We start from the raw sequence: 27,097 nt of genomic DNA, 5'->3' as shown, positions 1-27,097 counted from the left end.
TTACTTACAGTCTTGAGAAAATAGTTATAACATATCAAAATTGTATGTCGGCAAAGTATTTTTATTGGCGAAAGAAAAGGCAAATAGGCTGAATTTAGAAACCTGCTGAAAATACTCTCCCATACCCTACATTGTACTTTGTACATAAATTATTGCTGATTAGTTTCGATGTCGCATTCATGTTGATCTAAATCAATCAAGGCATTTTCATATTCCTTTTACAACGAAAGCATACATAAGCTTTCTATGCTGCAACTTTCCTTGGGAGCTTTCACTTGGAAAGCTTTGTAACTGAACACGTGATCCCGAAACCAACTCCAGAATAAGAGGTTATCACCCCTTCGTGCAGTGTGTGATACAAGCGGTAATCAAAGTGAAAGAATGCTTTCTTCTTTCTCGTATCGCACCTAATCGCACACACCACCGGAGGAGACCAAGCACCATGCCTTCCCATCACACACCGGCTCAGCAGCGGATCGAAAGATTTCGGTGGACATCTTCTTCGACCGGTGTGCACAACGTAATGCGCAACTTCTCCTTCGGTGTGTACCGATACGGTCCGTGTACGTACACGGCAAAAGCGGAGAAGAAAACCCACACAAGGAGAAGAAACTCCACCTTCCTTTTCTTCTTATACTACAGCAGCAGCAGCAGCAGCAAGCAGCGGTGCACGCAAAAGTATGTAAACATCTTCACTCCGCCGCGGTATCAGTCAACACTGAAATACGGGGCACACAACGAAGCGGAAATGTTGAATGAAAGTTCATCTACCATTACACACAGCACGGCGGAATATAGTAAACGTAGAAGGGTTTGTTGAATGCAAACGCAAAGCCGACTTGATAGTGAGCGCCGAATGAACTTTCCCCTGCGCACCAGTGAATGGTAACGTGAGTATCGTTGAGTGACTGTCGTTCAAGTAATGAACCTCGCAGATCAGATTTATTGTGTATTGTACAATACGGACTCAGCTTACTACAGCAAAGCATCATCTGGTAAATTACTTGTTTTTCCTTTGGCCCGTGTATTATTCTCAGTCAGGCAGGATTGCAAAAGATGAGGGTGCTGCTGCACGGCACACCGGTACTTCGACAGCAAACGCAGTTCGGCACAAACACAAGCTCATGCACTGAGGGAGAACGACGCAACCAAACGAACGAACGGTAGATGGACTCTACACAATCTTGTCTGAAACGTGTTTTACGACGGCATGAGGAAGCGAAGCGCAGCAGGAGAGAGAGGACGATTCTGCTGATGGTCGTCGGCCGTTTCATCGTGTGAGATATACGCCTGCCGCTGGCGTTGATGCGGTGTGTTGTACCTTATAGTACATACAATTTAGTAGCGACCGAAACGTCGCAGCGTAAACACGAGATTATGGGTGCTCTACGAGATGTACACAGGCAATTGTTAGAGGTGTAGAGTGTTCCGAGAGTGATTTGATTATACATAGAAAAACGACACGGACCCGTGAATCCCCCCAAGGTAGCGGAGAACACTACCACGGTCTCCGACAGTAGGTGAATATATCGCGCGGTTAATCCGTTTCCGGTTGTCGAGTTGACGAAACGCGCCGACACACCGCGGGTGTGTTGCTTCATTGTTGTACAGCAAGCAGTGCAGTCAAGGTACAGTACATTATTCGTGATTGGTGCAGGAAACATTGGCCGGTCCAACAAAGAATCGCACCTTGCTTGTTGGTGGTCACGGAACAAAGGAATACGGAAAGTGTTAAGATAGATCCTGACTAGTGAGAAGTTCTGAGTTTGTATTAGAAAGAAGAAAGTCGCATTCAAATGCGGATGCAATCTGCCACATTCAAATCGAGTTGACAACGAAAATTTACCGTCTAATGACAAAAGCCGTAAACCATACAACGAAAAAAAAGAAGGTGATCCTCGCGGAGTGAGGTTTTCAAGTGTCGTCCGGTGATCGCGTACCTCTCTATCAGTGTTCCGTTCCTATGAACCATCCGGAAAACGCGCAAAACAGAGACAGCAACCAACCAATCAGCAAACGAAAGCGGTGCGTTACTTGTGGAATATCCAGTGACTGCTGAGTGAAACAAAAAAAACAAGAATAAGTTTACCACAAAATGGAATCATCCGGCAGTGTTGCACTCCTGCACCGAGATCATTGTGGATGGTTACCGTTGTCCGTTTCATCACCATCGTCATCAACGTAGAGAAAAATTGACACAATTGCGTTCGCGTGATAGTATGATTTGTTGTTGAAAATAGTACGGTGATTTAGAAAAAAAGTTCGGTTTGCTTGTTTTAGCAAGTACCTAGATAGTTCATTTTTTTCTGTGTATTATTGCTGCCACGAAATAATCCACGTCTCTTGGTGACTAGCTTGTGAGAAGAATTGTTACTGTTCTGTTTTTTTTTTTCGGTTGTTCCCGTTTAATTCTGTGCGTAACAGGAAGAAAAAGAAGAAGTGTATCACCAGGGCCAGTCAGCAAGCAAGCAGCGAGGAGCGGTAAGGGCATCAACCCCCGCCCAAACACAAGTGATTCCAAATGTTGTCTTGCCTGGTGCCGCCCCGCTTTGGACAAGAGGACTGTATCATGCCGTCGTCGGCGAAGTTCGCCCTGCAGTGTACGTATTTATTATTGCACAACTTTCAATTGTTTTCTTGTTTGTTTGTTTGTTCGATTGTTGTTTGTTGTGGTTAGTTAGGATACCTGGGTTCCATTGAGCCGTACCTTAAAGGTTGATTATCTCTGGAAGAAAATTTTGGCTTCAAGAAATCCATAATGTTGAAGCTCACGAAATAGTAACGTGATTAGTGCATAAAAAAAAGATTTTTTCTGCGTTTTTCGGAAATAAAAATGATTATGATTAGGTACTTGAATTTACTTTGCTGGTGTCATCGCACTCTACCGAACTCAGCTTCAAATAAAGAATAATTGTTCTTATCATCGCTTGTTAAAAAAAAGTATAATAGAAAAGTCGTTCAACCCTGCCCCGGTACCTGCCTGAAAACGGAACAAAGGCTTGATATTTTAATTCAGCAAAACGTGCGTTTGTATAGACTTTACAGCTGATTTTAGATTTTTATAACTAGTGCCACAATCATACACTATAAATCTCTGCCTAAAACTACGCACTTGCCGCAACTGAATACTGAACTAGTTTTTTCTTATGAAAAGCAATCTGAAAAGATTTTAAATCAAGCTTGAAGATTACCTTAGTAAGAAAATTTTACTTCAAATTCAAACGTGTGATCTACATCAACAGGTTTCACTGCAAACTTTTAGCTTTTACACTGAAATGGTAACAATTTTTGTACAAGCTAGGTTCTGAAACCATCAAAAATATTGTTCGTGTAACTTGTGTATAGTCGAAACAAACATTGACAGAAGTTCAAAAGTGAAATAAAAATAAAAGGTAATCGGCCTACTTGGATTAATCGCGAATAATCGAACCAGTGCTGCCAATGATTGCACCGGAACGTTGGGTCATAGGGTAAATGTATTATATTTCGCTCCCTAGAACCTAATTTCCAATTAACTTTCAGAGTTTAGCTAGCTTAGTTTGGATTCTTTTAAATTTCTCTTAACAATTATGGTCAATGAACGTTTTCTCTACAAGAATTTATGATTTTTATCATTATCAACTACGTTTTATTATTGGAATTGGACATTTAAAATCTTCAAAAATGATTTAATCTTCGCCCCCTATATTCAATTTTGGTTCCCCGTATGTACTAATTTTCGCCCCCATGCGGAAAGATTGTGAGCCGTTTTTACATAGAAATATTCAAATTTAATTGAGGATTTGTGGATCTTAATATGAATGAATCAAACTCGCCTTTTATTTTTTCCCGATATCATTCGATTTTTGCAACGCAATTGCTTCCATACATTTCCAGGGCTTGTCGTTATCACAGGCACAGCATCAGGTTGCATATTTCCTGGGTCATTTGTAGTGGAATTACCTATATGATTTTGTGAAATTATCACTCGCAGAAATTTAGTTATTTTGCATATTTACTTGCATTTGCATTACTAACCAATAAAATAGGCGATAAAACATAAAATCCAACTAATTATAGGCAGCCACTAATGTTTTACTATGATTTAAACACGAGGACGAAACTCCAAAACGAATGAATTTTTGTGTGCTATTTTTCGCCCCCTTTTAAACACAATTAAATCTCTCTAAAATTCACCATTATTAGCACTTCAAAATGTTTTTTGCGCTATTTAAAAAAATATCACAGATGAAACGTATCATAAATAGCATTAATTTATACTATTTCAAAGCATTTCAAAATAATCTCAGTACATCCGAAGAAAATAGTGTTGTTTAGTATGAAAATAGTGGCGGCATTTTAAACTTCAAAATTTCAACATAAATAAATTACAAAATTCTACGCAATTGATGTAAAATGAAAATAGATTTAATGTTTTGAAAGGAGATATACATTTTTTACAATGCCTAAAGGTTGAGATATATAATAAAAGCAACCCTTACCTGGGGGGGGGGCGAAAGATTGAGGAGGAGGCGAAGGCTAATGCATCTCCCCTAAACAACGCAAAGTGTTTTAAAGTTCAGAGCAGCGGTTTCCAACCTTTTTTTTTTTGGTCCACGAACCCCCTGACGAAATTCCCTATACTATTCTGCAGCGAACTAAAGTTTTGGCGAACCTCCATTTGGGAAACGCTGGTCTAGCGGCTTAAAATGACCATTTATTAGAAACTCACGTTGATTCCGGTAGCACAACCTTAGATTTTACTCGATTTGAACTGGAACACTAGAAGTTTTTCAATGCGCCCACTTTTTCCAGCAAACTGTGGTTCTAGTGCGTACAAATGCCGAGGATTACGCTTGATATTCCAATGATCTGGAAATTAAATAAAAAGAAAACTTTTCCAATTTAAGTCTACTATGGAGGTACATTCTATTCTTGACAGATGCGTATTTCGCCTATGATTTAGTTCGAAAACAGACACTGAGGAAGCCTGTAAGTCGTAGGCGAAATACGTATCTGTCAAGAATAAAATATAGATAGTAGAATTAAATTGGATAAGTTTTCTTTTCATTTAATTTAAGGGCATCTAGGATATGTTGCTGCTTCGTCGTAATTGCCTATTCCCGTCCTATTCAACACAAAGTATTAAAATTATCAGCATTTTTATGACACACAATGCAAAACTAGTTATTCCCCAATATTTTAGTTTGTTGTCTATCATACGCGATCAATCAAAGTAAGCTGAGATCTATTTTAATGCTTTTTATCATTAAAGAAGTCTTACCAGCCATATTTCCTATGTTTTTTCGTGCGACGAAGAAGAAAATGACGGCTAATCGTTTTAATTTCCGTCATTCATAAATGAAAATAACTCATGCAAGGCATTGTCGTTATTCTACAGCCAGGAAAACTTGCCTGACCTGCAGAAATTTTGCAGAATAACGTTTGTCATGCCGTCCTACACAAATACATGCGCGTTAGCTTCGTAAACATTGTTGTGATTTCTAGTTCGGACAATGAAAAATTTTGATAGACGGATTTTAAAACGGTACGACGAATTTAAGAAATAAAGTCAGTTACGTAATTTCAATAATATGCTTTAATAATCGCTTTTCAGTGATTTCAAAGCTCACGGATCGGAAGGTCAGTGTGTTTTAGTTAAATCAGCACAAGAACTTTTGAAGCATTCATTAAATCCATCCAACAAATGATGAAAATTAGAATGGCTTTGCTTACTACGACGGGAATTAGAAATAAACCCTAATACAATCGTAATCCTTCTTGTCATTAAGAACATGCACGCTAAAAATGACCGACATTTTATGGTATATTTAGAATTGAACTATTTTCTGTTGCCAAAAACGTGTCAAAAAGGAAATCGTTACCTCTGAAACTTTTGCTTTAATTCGCAGCAAATAAATGAAGCTAAATATATTTTTTTCTGGCACTCGTTTCAGACCCCAACAACAGTAAATAAGTCTGTTTTCAGAACTGAACCCTTAAAGCGAGCGCTTGTTTCGTTTGCGATCGACAGTTTGTTGTCAGGTATTTGACTAATTAGGAAACTCGTTGACATGTGGTGGAATCATTGTCCAGTTTTAAAGTACTATTATCCAAGGCACATAAATGAAGCGATAAACGCGATCGTCAAGATGAATTGAAATCCGTTTTATTGATCCAGACGTAAGCAATGTTTGAGATTAATCAAAACTACTTTAGTAGAATTTCAAGCTTCATTAGTTCATAGTCGCGTGACGAATTTCAATTAAAGATTACACAGTTGGAGTCTACTCTCAGCTGCTAAATAAACTGCTAGTAGTAATATTTGCAATCAAAATATCAAATTTAATATTGTGAAAGACTTTTTTCCACTTTTTACGCGGTATTTACGCGTTTTATTTGTGCTTTGCGTAAAAAAACGAACTTGAGTTTATTTCATCATTATATTTTCAACGTACAGTTAGCCTGTATGCTGAAACTGAAACTGAAAACACTCTACAGGTGAACATGTTTGCAAACGTAAATAAAAACAACAATGAAATCTTTTATGTGTTCCTTATGGCTTTTGCGATTTAGTATCTTTTTACGTGAAAATTGCAGCACTTCAGTTTACTGCATTACCGAAAAGGAGTTGCTCTTTTTTCTGAATTTATTATATGATAGTTTTATTACAACAAAACTGCTGAATGAAGTGTTTTACTGTGTACATATTTCAGCCACCTTTATGCAATTCAAATTTCGACAAATCGACGGGAAAGGTGTGACAATTTAAAATTGTTAAAATTATGCGACTTTTTCAATCATTCGTGCCAATTTTTTCAATGTGTGCCTTATTGTGCCGAAGGCAAGGTGCCGATCACGTCAAACATGTGCTCATTTGTTCAGTTTATAAATGTAAAAAATGGGCCGAGCTGCCAGATCCCAATATTTTAAAGTTTGGATACCAAAAAGGTGCCACAGTGTGCAATGAATGTACCGCAATTGTGATCAACGAGGTGAGCGGCTTAAGACATCGTTTCTTAGATGGTTCATAGCAAAATATTCTCGGCGACTTTCCCCTTATATCGACCCAAAAGTTGCGTCAATCCTATCAATCTTAATCCTACACAAAATTTTCAGATTTCCATTCCATCACAAATAAATTAAGCTTCGCTCGGCACTATGTGCTCGATATGATCCAACGACATCAAAGATTGTGGATCGCATCTTATTCAGAAAATCGATTAGCTGGAAAATCTGGAAAAGCCAGGAAATTACATATGAAAAGTTAATTTCATTCTGAAACTGTTAGGCAATGTTAAGGAATTTCAATTGCAGTCGCGTAGTTTTCATAACAAAACCATTATTTTAAGATATCTGGAAAATAATATGCAAGCTACTCATAAGGATACAGTAATGTTCCGATTTTGTCAGCCCCATGTTGAATTTTGGGCTGACAAAAAGGGGGAAACTGACAAAATCGGGAAAAAAATTTTCGAAAATTTTTCAAAATTCAGGATCCAAGACCTTGCAATATCGAAAACTTCTACTAAAAATTAAATTTTAACCCTCAATTGGTCAACCGAAAGCTCAATGAACCGGGCACAGCACACTGGTCCAGAACCTTTTTTGGTGCGCATTTGCTTTGAGCGGGAAAACTTGGCTTTAGGTTTATGGAACCTTCGGAAGAGTTACTTAAAATTAAAAGTGCAATAAAGTGCAATTTATTTTTCTTCAGTTTCAATATAACACATTGATGTGTTCTGCAAAGTTTTACAGCATATTATTACAAGTAATTTTGCTGAAGACAGTAATCTTCTATCTCTTCACCAAAGATAGAAAAATGCTATTTCTCGTAAATGAAAAATCGTTAAAATCAGTTTTTCTAGTTTAGCTGTTTCTGTAGTTGTTGAATGACTTTTTCCTGTTTTACAAAGTTGTACAAATAGTAAAAATACACAACTTTCCTGAATATAGTATACCTCTATCTTTGCTTGTTTAGGAACTATAGAACTTTTACTATAAAAATACCCTAATTTTGATCCTGAATTTCTTGCAAGAAGGCATCATTTTATTAAAAACTCTTCCCAGAGAATCAGAATAGTTTCAACCAGGCTGAAAAGTATCATAAATCATGTTTAAAAGCACAAAAGTTAAGCAAAATTTATAGGCTGACCAAATCGGGATAAAAAGCTGATAAAATCGGGGGTAGACAAAATCGGGAGCTGACAAAACCGGAACATTACTGTACTTTTAAATCTATTTGTCAGCCTGTGGGTCCATTTTCTGTTACAGACAATTACAGGTGGAAAGCTCAGAGACGCTAATGTGACTTTCCCCGGCTGTGGTTTTACGCAAAGCTGCAATATTAACTAAATGGAAAGGTATTTGGTACACGCCCTAATGTTTCAAGTGTCAAGAGCTTAGGGGTATAGTTTTTCCTGCTTAATTTTTGTCAGTTGCATTTTACGAGAGTACATCATTCTAGGTAATTATCAATGCACCTAAAACACATTTTTGCCGAAGATGAAAATTTTATAGAAGCTTTCTTTTCTAGGGTTATCGCATATTTAAGTTTTATTTTTTGTGAAGTACCATAAACTTGTATACGGTTTCTGAGATGAGATTTCAAAGCTCATATTAAATTAATGCAATACACCTGAATTGATGCAATATACTGCTTATTCTTTTCTGTTTCTACTACAGATACTACTACTACTACATACTACTACAGATAGCATTGCCAACCTGAAACCAACGTTCGAGCGAATCCCTTACCCTCACGTTCGTGTTGTTCTCTGCATTCATTCATTCTGTATAGTGAATGCAATCAAACGTAAATCATTCATTCATTTTAAACTGCCGACAACGCAAACGTAAACATTGCTCCCAACTTTTAATTAGTTTCAAGGTTTTAGTTGATTTTAAAAAGCAGGCAATTTAAAAAAACTAAACTTAGAGATCTAAAATATCAATCAAGAAAATTGGCTGATCAGTCCTGCAATTAATGAATGAATGTTTTTGAAGGGTACAAAACTGAGAAAGACAAACAATGTCAGCAGTTCAGTAGTAATGTACACGGCCAACCTATACAATCGTGTAGGTGAAAGCTTTTGAGGTGAAAATTCTACCTAGAATCGTTCATGCAACCTACAATGTGTAAAAGTTGGGCAACGTTAGCTGAATCGTTGCACTTCGTATTACTATAGTTAAATACGTTCTAGGAGTAGTAGTTATTTCGCAGTAACAATTTTCCGCAAAATTTAAAAAAAAGTGCCAGTCGGAAAGGGATAAAGAATACTTCCGGGGGTAAATGCAGGGCTGTCGCTTCTCAATACAACCCCTCTGCACCTTATATTAGAGCAGTAGGCAGTCTATAACTCTACACCCGATGGAGATAAAAGTTCCATTTCTTCAGTAAAGTTGCTTGTTTTCATATTTTCTACAACTTTGCCAAAGAAACCATGTCTCTATGCCCTATGAAGAAACGTAAGCCCAGGCTAACTTTTGACCCCTGCACATTGTTGAAGACATTTGCAGGAACAAAATGTTCCAAATGTTGTACACTGCCGAAATGTAAGCATAAGTCGTTACGAAATTGTTCTACTTTTTGCTTGTTTGGACCACCGTAAAAGTAAAGAGCAGTAGAAACTGAGAATAGTTTGAACTTTTTCTCGGGCACACTTCCTGTGGAAGGAGCCTTATATTGAATGTGTCAATTCTGGTAGGCTTTTTGAAAATCCTAGCCTGTTAGTGAGGGAAATCCACAGCCAGCAAGTGTTTGAAACTGTTCTCGCCCAGCACAGGTTCAAATAAATGGAACTGAATTGCTCTTACCGCCATTACAAACTCGTCCCAACATGTTTCCTTTTTTCGAATGGAAGCTTTTGAATGGCCTTCCAGCGAAGTTGGTGATTGTTTACACTAACGTGACGATTTCAATTTATGCTCGTCCCGAAACTATGAATCTCAAGAATGCAAAAAAGGAGGATCCAGCATGTGGAGCAAGCGAAACACATGAAACTATGGTGGCCTGGCGATCGTGTCATATGGAACTTTTTTTTTTGAGTTTTAAAGTTTTTTTAAAGAGTGCGAAAACGAGAATAAGAAACAAACGAAAAATCTTCTCATTGAAGAGGCAATAAAGTGGAAGTGGAGAAATAATGCAGCAACATAAACTGTTCATTAACATAATTTTTTTAGAGTAAAAGTGCTGGGAATTTTAAATAATACACCACTGTGCCTTTTCGAAAGTAATTACATTCAAACTTCATCTGACTGCTTCCTTCATCTTCAACTTTCGCTTCATTATCACCCAATACTTCTCTTTTGGATAGAACTGGGTAGTTTTAGTAGTATTTTAGTTCTCTTTTAGTACTGAACTCCATTATTGTCGTAGTGCCATTGTAACACGTCCTTGCTGTAATGCCAACTGATTGGATCTGACCAAGTTCTAAATGAAATATTGCGGGACTTAATGAAGGGCATTAAGGTACTCCCTTTTGCATAACGGGTGGCAACTAAAATTTTGGAATTTTCTTCTTAAGCTGTCAAAAAAAGACAAAGATACACGAAGAAGATCTGTACCGAAATTAAAGGTACATTATCCATTGTTGATAAAAAATTAGTGTACATCTGAAAATGGTCCGTAATCGGCTGTTCGGCGAAGCTTTCGTTTGACGTCAAAACAGAAGCGTTGTACGGCCGTCATGTCAACTTTGCGAATGCATCTCTTGATTCTACCAATCAACTGTTTGCAATTCGTGGCTCTCCAGTTATTTTTGTACACCAAGGAACTCAAAATCTATACCTATAAAGAAGGATTTCTGTCTGTCTGTCTGTTCTGTGTTCCTTATAGAATCAAAAACTACTGAACCAATCGGCGTGAAAATTTGCATGTAGAGGTTTTTGGGGCCAGGAAAGGTTTTAGTGATGGTTAGAGACCCCTCCCCCCACTAAGAGGGGGGGCTCCCATACAAATGAAACACAAATTTCTGCATAACTCGAGAACTAATCAAGCAAATAGAACCAAATTTGGCATGTGGGTGTTTTCGGTGACAAGAATTTATTCTAGGGTAATTTGAGACCCCTCCCCTCTTTATAAGGGGAATTATAACTCCTCTCCCCTTTAAGAGGGGGGGTTTCCATACAAATTTCCTCATAACTCGAGAACTAATCAAGCAAATGGAACCAAATTTGGCATGTGAAGGTTTTCGAGGGCAAGAAAATTTTCTATGTTGAATTAGGACCCCTCCTCACTTTAAGAGGGGGGGCTCCTGTACAAATGAAATACAAATTTCCTCATAACTCGAGAACTAATCAAGCAAATGGAACCAAATTTGGCATGTGTGTGTTTTTGAAGACAAAATTTTTTTCTAGGATGAATTGGGACCCCTCCCCACTTTAAGAGGGGGGGGGGGCTCCTATACAAACGAAATACAAATTTCCTTATTATTCGAGAGCTAATCCAGCAAATGGAACCAAATTTGGCATGTAGGTGTTTTTGGAGGCAAGAATGTTTTCTATGATGAATAAGAACCTCTCCCCACTTTAGGAGGGGGGGCTCCTATACAAATGAAATACAAATTTCCTCATAACTCGAGAACTAATCAAGCAAATAGAACCAAATTTGGCATGTGGGTGTTTTCGGTGACAAGAATTTATTCTATGGTAAATTGAGACCCCTCCCTCTTTATAAGGGGAATTGTAACTCCTCTCCCCTTTAAGAGGGGGGGCTTCCATACAAATTTCCTCATAACTCGAGAACTAATCAAGCAAATGGAACCAACTTTGGCATGTGAAGGTTTTCGAGGGCAAGAAAATTCTCTACGGTGAATTACGACCCCTCCTCACTCTAAGAGGGGGGGCTCCTGTACAAATGAAATACAAATTTCCTCCTAACTCGAGAACTAATCAAGCAAATAGAACAACATTTGGCATGTGGGTGTTTTTTTTGGAGACAAGAATTTATTCTATGGTGAATTGAGACCCCTCCCCTCTTTATAAGAGGAATTATAACTCCTCTCCCCTGTAAGAGGGGGGACTTCCATACAAATTTCCTCATAACTCGAGAACTAATCAAGCAAATGCAACCAAATTTGGCATGTGAAGGTTTTCGAGAGCAAGAAAATTTTCTATGGTGAATTAGGACCCCTCCCCACTTTAAGAGGAGGGGCTCCTGTACAAATGAAATACAAATTTCCTCATAACTCGAGAACTAATCAAGCGAATTGAACCAAATTTGGCATGTGTGTGTTTTTGGAGACAATTTTTTTTTCAATGATGAATTGGGACCCCTCCCCACTTTAGGAGGGGGGGTCCTATACAAACGAAATACAAATTTCCTCATAACTCGAGAACTAATCCAGCAATTGGAACCAAATTTGGCGTGTAGGTGTTTTTGGAGGCAAGAATTTTTTCTGTGATGAATTAGGACCTCTTCCCACATTAGGAGGGGGGGCTCCAATACAAATGAAATACAAATTTCCCCATAACTCGAGAACTAATCAAGCAAATAGAACCAAATTCGGCATGTGGAGGTTTTTGGAGGCAAAAATATTTTCTACGGTGAATTAGGATCCTTCCACACTTCAAGAGGGGGGTTTCTACACAAATGAAATACAAATTTCCTCATAATTCGAGAACTAATCAAGCAAATGGAACCATATTTGGCATGTGGGTGTTTTTGGAGGCAACCATTTTTCCCATGATGAATTAGGACTTCTTACCTTTTTAGGAGGGGGGGGGCTCCCATTCAAACGAAATACAAATTTGCTCATAACTTTAGAACTAATCAAGCAAATGGAACCAAATTTGGCATGTGAGAGTTTTAGATGGCAGAATTTTTTTTCTGTGGTGTATTACGACCCCTTTCCCTTTTAAGAGGGTGGGCTCCTATACAAATGAAATACAAATTTCCTTATAATTTGAGTACTAATCAAGCAAATGGAACCAAATTTAGCATGTAGGAGATTTTTGAGTCTTGAATTTTATGATAGTTAGAGACCTCTCACCCCTGTGGTAGGGGGATATGGACTCTCATTACAAATAAAACAGAAATTTTTGCGAAACTCAAAAACTAATCCAATTCGAGAAATTCGAGACTCTTCCATAAAACATTAATCAATAACAAGACCACAAAAACTATCTATAGTAACACTAGATCATTCAGGACGAGCCGGTCGCGAGTGTTGCCGGTGACCCGCCGTCGGAAGCGCCGCCCACTGGGGGGCTTGCAAAACTCGAGAAGTGACAAAGATCATCCGAGATTCATGATTTATGTACAACACAGGTTAATTTGTGGCAATACGAAGTTTGTCGGGTCAGCTAGTCCCAAATAAATCTTCGATTGTGGGCACTGAGACAGATTTTTCGGGTCGTGGTTTTTGGGTACAAATGGGATCGAATGGGTATTCAGGAACGATTGAGTTTTTTGGCGTAAAGGGATGATGATCTATCCAGCCAAAACACGTATTGTCCATCTGCATGATGTTTTTGTAGAAACGGGATCAAAATTTTCTTCAAACATTCGTCTGGTGCATCTTAATTGATAGCCAAGCCAGAGGGCTTGTTGTTGAAGAAACGAGAAAGAGAACGATGTCATTTTACGTCCATAATTTTGGCTGGTCTTCCACTACCTTGCTTGCGAATAGTTTTTGGACATCGTAGGATATGGTAAACAGTCGAATCCGCAACATATTCGCTTTTTAAAGGTTGTACCGTAATCTTTTTCCCGAGATTTCTGTTGCAGTTCGTAGAAGTGTACAACGCACTCGCGGAATGCTTCTTGTTTTGACGCCATTTTTAGCAAAACTCGGCAAGCATAAACAAAACAAAAAATAGTAACAAAAAGAGGAGAGAGAGGGAGAGAGAGAGCAAACACATACATACTCTCATTTCTCTTTGAGCTCGTTTGTTGTTGAGCATAAGGGCCGCGAAAAAATTCCAAAATTTTAGTTGCCACCCGTTACTTCCAAATTTATGGTGTTATCCGTGGTGGTATGTGTAATTTATGGTGTTTTTCGTGAAATTATCCGTGAAAACAAACTTAAATCTACCTGGAACCTTGTCGCGTACAGGAATCTAGTTGATTTTGACCACAGGATTTGGTGGAAGTTGGCTTTTGCTGTCAAAAGTTAACATATGACACCACTGAGGGCGTCGCTATCACTAAAATAAAGTGTTCCATTTCCCTTTTTTTACCTATACGTTATTCATTACTTTTCTAGCAATCAGTACGACGTATTGCAAAAACATGCCTTGTACTTGTATTGCAAAAGCCGAAAGGTGGCCCAACCACGACGACATTTGCCTGCACTCAATTTCTACGACTGACTGTATTTTGTTAGTTGTTTATTCCATCGTTTGGGACGTCGGTTTGTTCACCACCATCAACAGTGTGAAATTGAAATTCCAAGTTCGACCAGTTGTTGGTCAATATTTCCATCAATTTGGACATCTTCGGCCGTCTTGGCGCCCTGGGTCTGTCCTAATTTTACAACGCATGACGGATTAATTACCAGAAACGAATGCCCACACACTTTCCGCATACAATCCAAGTACTGTATCTTTAACCAAAAGTAAGTACTGAGGAATTCATTTGTTTAGCCTGGTTCGTCCAGATTCGCACGCATGCAGGCAGGCTGCAGCACAGTACGACGTTGTCAAAAATATCATTAATTAGCCCAACGCGTTTTGGTTTCGACACCGCCGGCCGCCGTCAAGAGTCTCGGGGGTTCAATTTAACAAAAAGAAGTGTCCAGGTTGACACCAGAGCCGCCCCAGGTAGCAGGATAGCAGCAAATTTGCTATAAATAAGTTCGAATAAGTTGAATTTTGTGCAACGCTGATTTTTCGCAAAAATTTAACCTACTTTTCAAGAATAGCTTTGGTTGGTGTTCAGGGTTTTGCGGGTTTAGAAATTGCGGGGTGGCACAGGAATAGCAAACCATGCTTTTCAAAACTGTAGGTTTGATTTCAATAAATAACAGCTATAGTAGCAGTGTTGTCAGTATAATCAGAAAGAATCTAATCATTTGATCGTTTTGTTTTGTTTTCAAAACGTTGGTCCTTCCGTAGTTGAAACCCTTAGGTTGAAACCGGAAATTGGTTGTTTTGTTTTCAGCCCCCACCAAAGCCTCTGCGTTGAAAAGAAACAAATAAATTGATCTTTGTTGGAATTTTATTGCTTATTTTTCTTAGTATCTAATGAGGCCAACCTAGCAAGATTCTTCTGCGCTTGGCGCAGAGCAATTCGGAGGATCAGCTCGAATCAAAATTAGCTATACCGAAGTACCGCTTTAGATTCATATTTATCTTGTCATAAGTGCAGCGCTAGGCAATGTTTGTGTAAATAAAACTGGATTATTTTGTTCATTAGCGAAAATTTCCGCTACTTCCGTCCCCGTTCCGGCAAGTTTGACACCGCTGCTGAACTTTCCGATTTTTGCAAGCGAGCAAAATAAAAGCAGATCCCCACATTCCAACCTCGGACAGATCGACAGCTTGCAATTTAATCACGCGCCAACAAACTGACGCCATCGAGACCTGCCAGAAACGGGGCCTCCTGGACGACGGCGTCGGCGACGGTCATCCCGCCAGCCGGTCACGGCGATGGCGATGGAAATTCGATCGCTCATCGGTGAGTTGCAATTACCACTGCTTAGCTGCTGCTCTGTGCTGTCCGATGCTGTCGGTGGCAGGAATTGCACACGTCGTACCAGCAGTGATCAAAAGAACGCACACCGAAAAAAAGCAGGCGGAAATATTTTTCATCTCCGATCGATCAACCTGGTACTTACTTAGCAGCTAGGCAAAGCACTCGCTATTTGCACCCATACAGAACACCTTTTGATCTCGCGGTGTTTGCCACTGATCATCACGCCGTGTGACAGGGAAAAATTGTGACAAACGCCATCTTGGATCGGTCGAGCACACCGCGACGCGACGCGGTAATAAAATTCTACTTTTTATTGCTTCGAGCACTCGTTCGTTCGTTCATTCGTTTTTGTTCCGACCCGACATGACAGAGCAAATCTTCCCGCTCCGCGTCCACCAGCAGAGCCCGCTCGCCGGTGCGCCATTTCGATCAATTAGGGCTGATTGAGAGCGGGCCCAATTTCCAAGAACCGCTGCTCAACGGGTGCGGTCAACACTATGCGCGCGCGATCACAGAGCGCTAAGCGCTTGCTTGGTGATAAGCCGAGCAAGGTATGGTGTCTGCGTTCCGCATGGAAGCAACGCGCACGGATGATGATAAGCCGGAATCCCATTTCCAGTACAGTTAGTTCCTGGTGCACCAGGCAAAACATTAGCAGCAGCACATCGATGGAGTTAAATTTAGAAAAAAATATACTCTGCGATAAGGACCGACAAAGCTAAGCACATTTTTGAATGGAGCAGGTAATGAAGCGTCCATTTTATGTCCGTAGCTAAGGTGGCCGTCCGACCGACGGTACTGTTCTGATTCAAAACATAATGCCGAAGAACATTTTGACGTAGGACTATGTTTTATGGCAAGGTTTAGGTTTAGTGTTAATCCAATTTCCAAAAATCTATCTCGAAGAGTGGTCAGATTTTGAAAACTAATAACTTAGTGACCTCACAATCGATATTCAACATTTTTGCACCAAGCGATCGGAAAATCTTCTGCACTTCGACTTAAATAAGGAGAACCATTGATTCCTAAGTATGCACTATTAAAACTTACCTCTCACTATATCCCAGAGCAACAATCGATGAAAAAGTTCGGCTACATAAGTAACGGAACAGTAAAGATGAAAAATGGGACGGACTAAAATTTTACGTGGAAGTTTGCAATAAAACAAGGGTTCCAACTCCGCTCCGTTATCATTCTGTGTCTATCGTCTATCGTTTCTCACTGATCGGACGCGCTTTCTGCTGCGAAGGAAGCTAACGCAAACCAATGCATGTGCAGAATACCACCAAAAATCAGTGGAAGTTACCAAGAGACAAGAAGAAGAACTCATTAAACAACAGTATTTCGCTTAGTTATGCAGGCAAAGTATGCATGACTTAATAACCGCCGATCGAGCAAGCTTACTCTGTGCTTTTCTATTTGAACAAGAATTTGCGAAGGATTAAGTAGGCTCGATTTCCCGCTTGAATGCGCTGCTGGATCTTCTTACCAGTGAGCGTTGATGTCCGCGATCACCAGCGATCCCAAATGAAGTAATTTGCGTTTTCGTCAGCTGGAGCTCGTCTATGGTGGAGTGAGAGGGGAGCAAATAGTGGAGAAGAGGATCCGGGAGTTTGGAATTTGATGTTGTTGATCTTATTCCTACTGCAAACAGCTTGAGCGAGGGCCACAGCTAATGTCAAAAAATCTTTATATATGTGCGTGGTGGAAGACTTCATTGTTGTTTAGGGCTAAGTAAGCATCGAGGGGTCCATCAGGATGGGAGTACCGTCAAAGTATATGTGAGAGTGGATTGATGACATGGGACCGGATCTATTCGTAAACCGTAATGCTAGACAGTTTCAATCTGCGCTATAAAATGAATACTGTCATTTTAACCGGTATGAAATCCCGATTAATTTATTTAAAATTGTCTAGCATTATGGTTTACGGGTCGATCAGTCGAACTGACTGCATGTATCGTTTAATAATTTTGGGTTTGAGTTAGCACAAACCCAGGGTAATTAGGGAATTTGCTCTTATCCTGAACCAGGTTAATTGATGAATTATTCGCTATTAGAAAGTAACAGCGCACAGCATAATCCGTGAGTGTTACCTTGGTTACAGCTTTTACTTTATAAACAAATGGCGTCGCGGATTCACGATTGGTATTAATCTCACTCTTTGTTTATTTTGGGTGCACTAAGGTGACAAAAACATTTAATAATTTTTAGTAAATTTTCTAAATTACCCCGATGAGTAAAATGTATGTAAAATAATCAAGATGAGCTTTCCATGAGTGGCAATGGCCGTCGATTTTGACATTTTATGCAGGTGGCATTTGTTCCAGTTAGACATTTCATGCACATGACAATTGAAGATGTCAAAAGTTAGCAGAAATTGTCTGATTAGCAAAACTCAATTAGAAAACAATTAAAAATCAAAGGATATGTTTATGTTTATGTTTATTGCTTTATTGGGTAAAGGTTGGATAAGCAGAAGAGCAAGGAGATTTTAAATCTGTTTCAAACCTTGTTGTAATTTGTTGCCAAAAACTTGTTTTAATAAAATTTCAAAAAGTTATATGATTTCATGATCCTTTGCAGTCAATTGCTAGAAACGACCCAATCAAATGGTAGGTAATCTCCATCATCCAGAGGGAACTCGCGGAGCTAGCTTGCAGATCGGCCAGCCGGCCGATCAACGTCGTCGCACCTCTTCGCGTCCAACTATATCGGCCATGCAGCAGCATTTAGGCTGGCATCATTTAGGCCGGCTCTGCAGCAGGAACGCATCCTGCCTGCCTGCCTGGCTGCCTCTCGAGAGACAGAACAAAACAAAGAAAAAAGTTCAAACATGTTTATGTTTATGACGCTGTTGCCCGTTGTTATTATGCTTATGATGAAAAACGATGAAAAAGGGAAAATAATATTTAGGAAATGTATAGTATTTCGCTTGCGAGTGCTCTTCGCGTATGTTACCCGCGCTACCGCCGTGCCGGCCGGCCGGCTTGGCCCGATTCGGCGGCGGTACCTGCTGTCTGCCCCGTCGCGTCCGCCCGTGGTCTACACCCCGGCCGGTTGAATTCGACGCGAAGACGTGATGTTTACGGGTTTACCGTTCAAAACTCACCTCTCACGGGGAAGCCCCGACCGGCCGGCGCGGCGCGGTGCAATGCATATGTTTGAGAAAACTTGCTCCTTCTCGGAATCATCCAGGAGTGAGTGGAGACGAGACTGCTGGAGTTTATGAATGCAATTCTTTCTTGAAAGTGCAGCAGCAGCAGCAGCAGCCAAAGAAAGAAACGAAACGTCTGAAGTAATTTCCCGAATAAATAAATAATGAAGCATTCGAGGAGCACACATCGTATGAATGATGCTTGAATTGATGGAAGAGGTGCAGAGGCGATGGGGGGAAGGGGAGGAATAATTAACAGTTAATAAGTGTTTGCCATATTGTTGATTAGTTCGGTTTCGTTTTCATTCTGTGCAGATAAAAAATAGGCGGACGGACGAGCGAGCGAGTCTTGGGTGAAGGAACTCATTTTTCCTATCGCTGAAGCCTGGCTGCCTGCGGTAGCTCCAATCTGGACACAAAACGTTATTCGCATGACAGCTGCAATCCATTCCGTCCGTTGTTGAGGTGCCCGGTGCTAACGAAGAAACTCGACGCCATTCGTAAACACATGGCAAGCAAGCAAGCAAGCAAGGTGCTCCGTCGTTCGTCGGTTGATGCAAGTGTGAGCAATTTCAAGGTAATTCAACTCCTTGTAAACACAAAAGGTTTGCCCGTCGTCGATCGTCGAAGGTGCAGAAAAGGTGAGACCCCTTTTGTTTCTTTCCAATCTGTTCGCGTTGTTTACATTAGCAGCACTATGAAGAGGGCGATAAGCCGTTAAATGCTTTATGAAGCAGCTGCTTGTTCAGCAAACAAATTTCGAACGTTTACTGTGAGCATCCGATCCGCAAAAGGTGCACAACACGGTGGTAAATTTTTAATTAAACCGATGACAGATGATCGCACTAGCCAAAACAAAAGAGGTGTGCTCCCGTAGATGCCGGAACGGCTCTCGAAATTTAATTAAACCAATTTCGCACTCTCATGAACAAAGCATTAATCACAGGTTACTCATCCCACGGAGAACCCCGACTAGGAACGTTGAGGCATAGAGCAGAAAATCAAAATGTTAACCTCCGGTTCTCCTGAGGTTAACTCCTCCTGCCAACGCACCAACAACAGCACCGTTCCGAACCAACAACAACCGAAAGCGTCATATGTGGCTGGCTTTTTTCTGGCTCTGCCGAGGCAAATATCCTCTCTGATTGAAGCTGAGGATAATTAATTACGTGAACCTTTCTGGTATCTTTCTCTCACTCTGGCGCTACTGGCGGCGGAGGGTCAACCCGGTAAGCGACGAACGACGATTGCAAAAAAGGTTTGACCAACTCTAATTGCTTCCACTCACAAAAGTGAAATCGTTAGGCAGGCAGACCCACATTCAGAGGGTGTGAAAAGGTATTATTTGACCACAGAAAAAAATAAACAACCTCTCCCGGGGGCGACAGTGAGCTGTTGCCCGTACCTGACTTAATTTTTTCTTTGCCTGTCCTGCAATTCATTGAGTGACCTGTCGACTCCTTGTCTTCTTGTGGGCCCCTCCTGTCAGTTCTTCCTTCTCTGACAGCTCTCTCTCTCTCTTCGAGTCTTCGCGCAGCAGTCAATTATCCTAGGACAATACCTCTTTCTTTTCTACGTTACCTCCCTCCGGGGTAAACCTGTCCTTTTAGCAAATTCTTTCTCCGTTCGATTGAGGTTAAAAAAGCTGTCTCACCAGGCAGGCAAAGGACCTGACCTGAATCGAAATGATGACGCCGAAGTGACTCACAGGTTGCTCGCCGACAGGCAGCCAGGCGCCCTTCGCTTCCGCAGATTGTGTACGCAAATTGAAGAATCATTTATTTCTCCCCCAGCCAGGTTCGGAACGGCTGCTGCGATGCGGTCGGTCGGTACCACTTCTGACAGATTCTGCCACTATCGGGGTCGGTGTAACTCTTAGACTTTGTGTGTCCCATCTTACGTCATCCGTCGAGTCGAGAACCGAACCTGTGCTGTGCTGTGCTGTAAAGGGAAGGTTATTTCGTCTTTCTTCTTTGGCTTTGTTAAGAGGGAGAACTCCTTGTCGTGATGAGAGGAAATAAAATTCGGTTGAGGAAAGTTACCGGGAGGATGGGTCTAATTTGGGAGGGTTATACCTTGAAACGGTATATTTTGATCGTCCCGAGAGGCGACACGATGTCGGGGCGACGACGTGTGGGACTGATTGGATGCTGGGTGTGTGTGGTTGGTTGGAGGGGACAAGTGGTTTCAGAAGGAGGCAGGAGTCTACGACGACGACGGCGACGTAGAGACAGGTGATTCTAGCGTGGTGCGGGTAATTCTCGACTGCATCACCGTGCCGTGCCGTGCCGTGCCATCCCGTCGGTCGGCTGGTTAGGGTATTAACATCATACACGGATTCACGGCAGCTGGGATGACTTGTCGTGAATTTTATGGGTCGTCTGATTTGCCGTCGCAAGCCAATGACGATATTATTTACATGCAGTATTTGCAGGGCATAATCGTTACCCAAAGTAGAAGTGATTTTAATTTTAGAAAGGGGATTTCATTCCTTCGACGCGTGTCCGTCCGGCGGCAGCCTACCGTGCTGGCCACGTAATCATCTGACTAGCATTGGGCGATACTGTATCTGTATCGAAAAAATCGATACTTTTGAGCCGATACATCGATATTTTGGATCGATACTGAGCGTCCCGATACCGGCCAGTATCGATGCTAAAACGACGATATTTGTATCGATACCTTTATAGTAAATGCTAGAGAAACTAAAATACTTTACTTATCCTAATGCGATGTCCATTAGGATTTCACCTGCATAACAATGTTCCGACAACAAACTCGATCCATGGCTGTCCGCCTCCAATTTCTCGAATGTCCCACACTTTCCAGGACTTGTTCCATTTGGTCTAATCGTCAAGCACGCTGCGTACCTCTGCGCCTGGTACCAACCGAATTCGAGGCAAACATCATTTTTACGGGATTGTTTTCCGGCATTCTCACCACATGTCCCGGCCATTGTACTCTTCCAGCCTCAGCAACTTTCTGAATACTGGGTTGGCCGAAAAGCTGCGTCAGCTTGTGGTTCATGTTTTTCCTCCATAGACCGTACTCACATACACCACCAAAGATGATCCTATGCACACGACGTCCAAAAGTGGCCAGTCTCCGTCGAGCATTGTCCACGATTCGTGCCCGTAGACTATCGGTCTTATTTGCGCTTTGTACATGGTACATTTGGTACAGGGATGAAGCTTGCCAGATTTTAGGGTCTTGTAGAATCCGTAGTAAGCACGACTTCCGGCAAGAATACCTCTGCGTATTTCTCTGCTGCAGATATTATCCGACCACCTCGAACTCGTAGAAATTGAAATAAGAGGTGTACCTAATTAATGCGGCAGCTAATTTTTTTTTTCGATAAACTCTGCAAAAATAGATGCATTCCTAGTTCCAGTCTTAAATCAAATTTTAAGTAAAACTTCAATTTCAATTTGAAATCTAATTTAAAGTCGGATTTCTTGGGCGATGTAAAAAAATCAAATTCAATTTCAAATCCTATTTCAAGTCCAATTATAAGTCCGATTTAATTCCAATTTCTGGCAAAGTTGTAAGTATAATTTCTAGTCAAATTTTACATCCAATTCACTATTAGTTACTAGTAAAATTTCAAGTTCTTTATTATGTCCTATTTTAAGTTCAATTTCATGTCTCATTATAAGTCCTATTTCATGTGTAATTCTAAGTCCAATTTATATATTCTAGTCTGAATTGGTCCAAACTTGAGTTTAACCACAGAGAACAGACATCCAAGCGAAAGGTCCCCACTTGGATAAAACTTATGTCAAATTAGTTGGGAAACTATAGTGATGATGTCGCTATAGGCGCATAAAATTCTCCACTAAACTCACAACAGCTAGCTTCTGGCGCTAGCATAACGCATATAGTCCATATATACTAGCGCCAGAGGAGCCAAAGGTTGTCAGTGTGCAAATCAAAAGAATCATTTAGTTGGGAAACTATAGTGGTGGTGTCGCTAGTATATTAGGTGATTTTAATTTGAAATTTTATCCAAAAATTCAAGAAAAATTTGTTCCTGAATGGATGTCTGTTCTCTGTGGTTTAACTTCGCGTCCAATTTTAAGTGTGATTTGAAGTCCAAATTCAAGTTCCACTTCAAGTTTGATTTTAAGTTAAATTTAAAGTCTTACTTCCAGCTCTATTTAAAGTAAAGATTCAAGTTGAAATTGATTCAAACTGAAGTCCAATGTCATTTGATCATCAATATCAATTTGAAGTTCAATTTTAAGCATAATGCCATACTCAATTCTAAGTTAAATTTCAGTTCCCATTTCAAGTTCAATATCAAGTTTAATTTCAGGTTCAATTTTAAGCAAAATTTCAAGTGCAATTCCAGCTCCGATTTTAAAATTAATTTCAAATGCGATCAATTAGACAACTCGCAAGTTGCTGAGTGAAGCTCTGCTTTCCTCAAGGGAGGTAGCTGTCTTGGCACTCAAAGATGGATGTGGTTGGATACGCTAGATCGTCAATGAAGCCGCAACTGCGTTGTTAAGTGAAGAAACCCTGAGTGCATGAAATGAATTTTGACGGAGATGAACTGGAAGGGGTTGATAAATTCATAAATTAGGGATCTCTGGCAACCGCCGTCAATCATACGAGTAAGCAGATTCAACGACGCATTCTAGCTAAGTCAGGTCTACTTTTCCCTTCGTAAGTCATTTCTATCAAGAAGCATAAACCGTACGCAAAATATAAAAGCATTTGCTAGCGCTTGGCTGAGTGGTCGATTTCTGGTCGGCCCGGCCGGTTTTTCACTTGCGAAGCCGGTGACCGATCAATCTGGCAAAAAGTCGGTTTACCGACTTAAAAAAACGGATTTGTACTTTTTGTCCGATTTTTAAAAGTTATTTTTCATTACCATCATTCCACTAGATTTTCTAATAAATTTTGTAGCAATCCTGAGCAATTCGTTGCAGTTTCCGGTCAAAAGAGTTTAAAACCGCAGGCCTGACCAGTCCGACATCAGCCATTATTTCGTTCCTAACGAGATTTCGTATGAGAACGAAAGAGAATCAACAGTAGTAAAAGCGCACGCATATAATTTTCTAAAAAATTAAGCTAAATAATAAACAAAAGTGTGGTTTTCGTTGCACCCTGTCAGTGTATCGATACCGATATCGATACAACTGGTATCGATACTTGCCGCCCGATATTTCAACGGGATCGATACCTTTACAAAAATTGTATCGATATTCGAATATCGATGCTTTTCGCAGTATCGCCCAATGCTACATCTGACTCAGAGCAGAGGGCGACAATTTAAATCCCCGTTTCGACGCACACACACGCACATATTAGATGCGCACCTTGCCAGCCTTGGGTTGGGTTCCCGTATAGGTAGGCACCCCTTCTGGATGAGTATTTTTAATTTTAATGCAGCTCCGAACCCGAGGAGGGTGCATTCGGACTGGAACAAAAGGTACGCTAACAATGCGATTAGAATAGACCTTTAATGAATTCTGTTTCGGCTGAATGCAACGTTGCCAAAATAAATTTGATTTCAATTTCCAATAGTTCAGCAGAATTAGATGCGATTGAATTTAGATCGCACACGTCAAGGCTAAGCGTCTTCTTCACCCATCGGAGTCCAGAAGCCAGCCTGCCGGCCAGTTGGTTGAATGAGCGCCAAGCTCCGCCTCCTCCGATCCGACTTTTTAAAACCGGTTTAAATGTATCAATCCATCGCCACCATTGCGAACGAAACGAAGCTAACCGGGGAATTTTACCTGTTCGGTTGTAGCAAACAAACTCGTCGTCGTCGGCGCTACACACTGCCCGGCCCAATTGAATTATTGCTTCCTCAATTGATACAACACGCACACACACGAGCAGCTGAATGCTGAATTGTTCGCACTCACACTGACCAATACGATGAGGAGGCGACTATCAGGCCGACGCTGACGCACACGTAGCTTATCTTCAAAAAATTAGAGGGGTTTTGTACAAGACACGACCGCATGGTTTACGTAGGACTATGTTAGTCTGGGTGATCATAAATTATATCATCAGCTAACGTTCGATCACGTCCAACATTCCAAAGAAACTGTTTAGATTAAACAATGACTAGTATTTTACAATTACTCAAATGCTTGTAACAAATATTACAAATACTGTAACAAATTGCTGATGTATTGCACTAGATTTATAAGCATATTCCCAATCTATTGAAACAAAAATCATCAAGATAAATTAGGATATTACTAAATCAGAAACGTGCGAAAACTGTTTTCTTCATTTATCAGACGAATTTTCGTATCTGAAAGATGTCCTCTGTGAATTTCCGATCCGAAACGGTCAATTTATCTTCGATCTGTCAATCGAGTTAACTTAATTTCAGCCTGATATGTACACTTTAATTTAGGACGTTAAATTCAACTCTTCCATGACAAATCTGGATAGCCCCAATAAAGAATAATTGACTTAGAAATGCTTGACTCGAGCGACGTGAAAAAATCTTGCACAAACACCTGGAAAATCCAGAGTGGCCTGGGTCAAAGGTGACGAAAGTGCTTAAAATGCCAAAAACAACAATGTGTAATGTTCTAAAAGGTTATAAGGAGAGCCTAAGTAGGTGTTGAAAGGCGGCAAAGAACTTTTAAAAAACCAGAACTAGGGATCGAAAGCTGAGGCGAAAGATATTGAGGTGCGTTAAGTACAATCCTGGCATCTCCATCCGGGATATGGCTAGAAGATACGATGCCAACTATTAAACCCCGCGGAATTTCCTCGCTCGAGAAGGCAAAATGTCTTACAGTACCGATAAAAATCAAAAGTGGTGCTAAACTGGTATGCGGTTAATGTCGATTTGATGCCAAAAGAGATGAACCCTCTAAAATGCGCGGAGTTTTAACTCATTGAATTTTTTTGGGAAATTGTCAAACGACGGCGACGAAGCGGGGAAACAGTCAACAGTGCTAAAGAAATGCGTCCAAAGTGAACGAAACATTCTGATTCAGTCGCTTCTACAACTACTGTGCAGGGTACGATGAGTTCTATTAAGAAAAGGATCGAGATTTCATCAGAACCAGAGAAATGCAATCATTAACACTGTGAAACTTAAAGCTGAATAAAAATACTGCATTCCAGTTATTTATAGGGCTTTCTGTGACACCCCAATCCTGTGAATCAAAACAAACGTAATTAAAACGATGAACAGTAATGGTTCCAGGTTGCTACCTTGTGGAACCCCAGATTGATTGCAAAAACAGTACGATTCAGTTGAGCCTAATTTAACAGAGAGTAGCCGATTTGTTAGGTAAGTCTGAAGCCAGCAGTTTTGAAATCTGTTTATGCTGGGTCTACGCTTGCGTTGCGTCTTCTATCTGGTGAAAGCAAAATGAACAGAACTGTAGTTGGTTTGTATTAATTGAGCGTTTGGGAAAAAAGCCAAGTTGCTCCATCGAAATATATGTATAAACAACAGCTCACTCACGAAGATCTCAATTAACCTAGAACCAGCACATAAAGATGTTATTCCACTGAGTTTGCGACATTGCATTTATCTCCTTTTTTAAATACTTGAAAAATATCTGATCTTTTCCAGGACTCCGGGAACTTGCTTTGTCGAAGAAACAAATTTCAATAGTGGTTTATATAACACATTAGCACATTTTTTCAAAAGTATAAACGGTATTCCATCAGGGCACGTTGATTTTAACTTTGAAAGGCCGACTTTAATGTAAGCTTTGCAGAATTGTGCAGGACTCGTGCTGAACAGGGTTTCGGAAACATTCCGCATCACCTTGTCAATTTGGGAAGGAGGAGCTGTAGCTGGATTAAAAACGCTGGAAAAATGCTTCGCAAACACTAGTTTTCTGTTAGCTATCAGATTTAGAATTTCCCAGGAAAATTTTAGATGCTGCACCAATATGTTTGCGTTTTTTGTTAACGAAAGACCAGAATCACTTCGGATGCTGTTTCAGATCATTTTGCATACGTCTAGCGTAGCAGGAATAAATATGTCGGTTGTAGATTCGATATTTATTGTTAATATGACAAAAAGCAAGTTTAGTTGTGGGATTATGCCTATTCGTATACATCCTTAAAGCAGCAGATCGTTGGCGGTTCAAACGTCAAAGTCTGGATGTGGATCCTGCATGCTGTTCAATATCGTTCTTGAGGGGGTGATCCGGCGAGCGGCCATCGAAACAAGAGGCACGATTTTAAACCAAGGGTAACCAACTCCTAGGCTAGGGCATTGCGGATGACTTGGATATCATCTACGCCCGACTGAGAGCGGAGTCTAGCAGGATTGGGCTAAAAATAAAGGCGTCGCAGACCAAATACATGAAAGAAAGAGCCTCAAAA

General features: G+C 40.4%; 1 protein-coding gene across 1 annotated transcript in view; it reads left to right on the top strand.

The window, feature by feature from the left end:
* The first annotated feature begins 1,452 nt into the window (after positions 1 to 1,452).
* The window catches only part of LOC128737209 (zinc finger protein 1), a 96,557-nt gene continuing 70,912 nt past the window's right edge, over positions 1,453 to 27,097 (top strand). Inside the window, exon 1 of the mRNA XM_053831803.1 lies at positions 1,453 to 2,600. Within this exon, the coding sequence (XP_053687778.1) occupies positions 2,522 to 2,600 (79 nt within the window). The 5' untranslated portion in view covers positions 1,453 to 2,521. The remainder of the gene's footprint in view (positions 2,601 to 27,097) is intronic.

The sequence above is a fragment of the Sabethes cyaneus genome, chromosome 1 (assembly GCF_943734655.1).
Source record: "Sabethes cyaneus chromosome 1, idSabCyanKW18_F2, whole genome shotgun sequence".
NCBI lineage: Eukaryota > Metazoa > Arthropoda > Insecta > Diptera > Culicidae > Sabethes > Sabethes cyaneus.
This window is presented reverse-complemented; position numbering and strand designations above follow the sequence as displayed.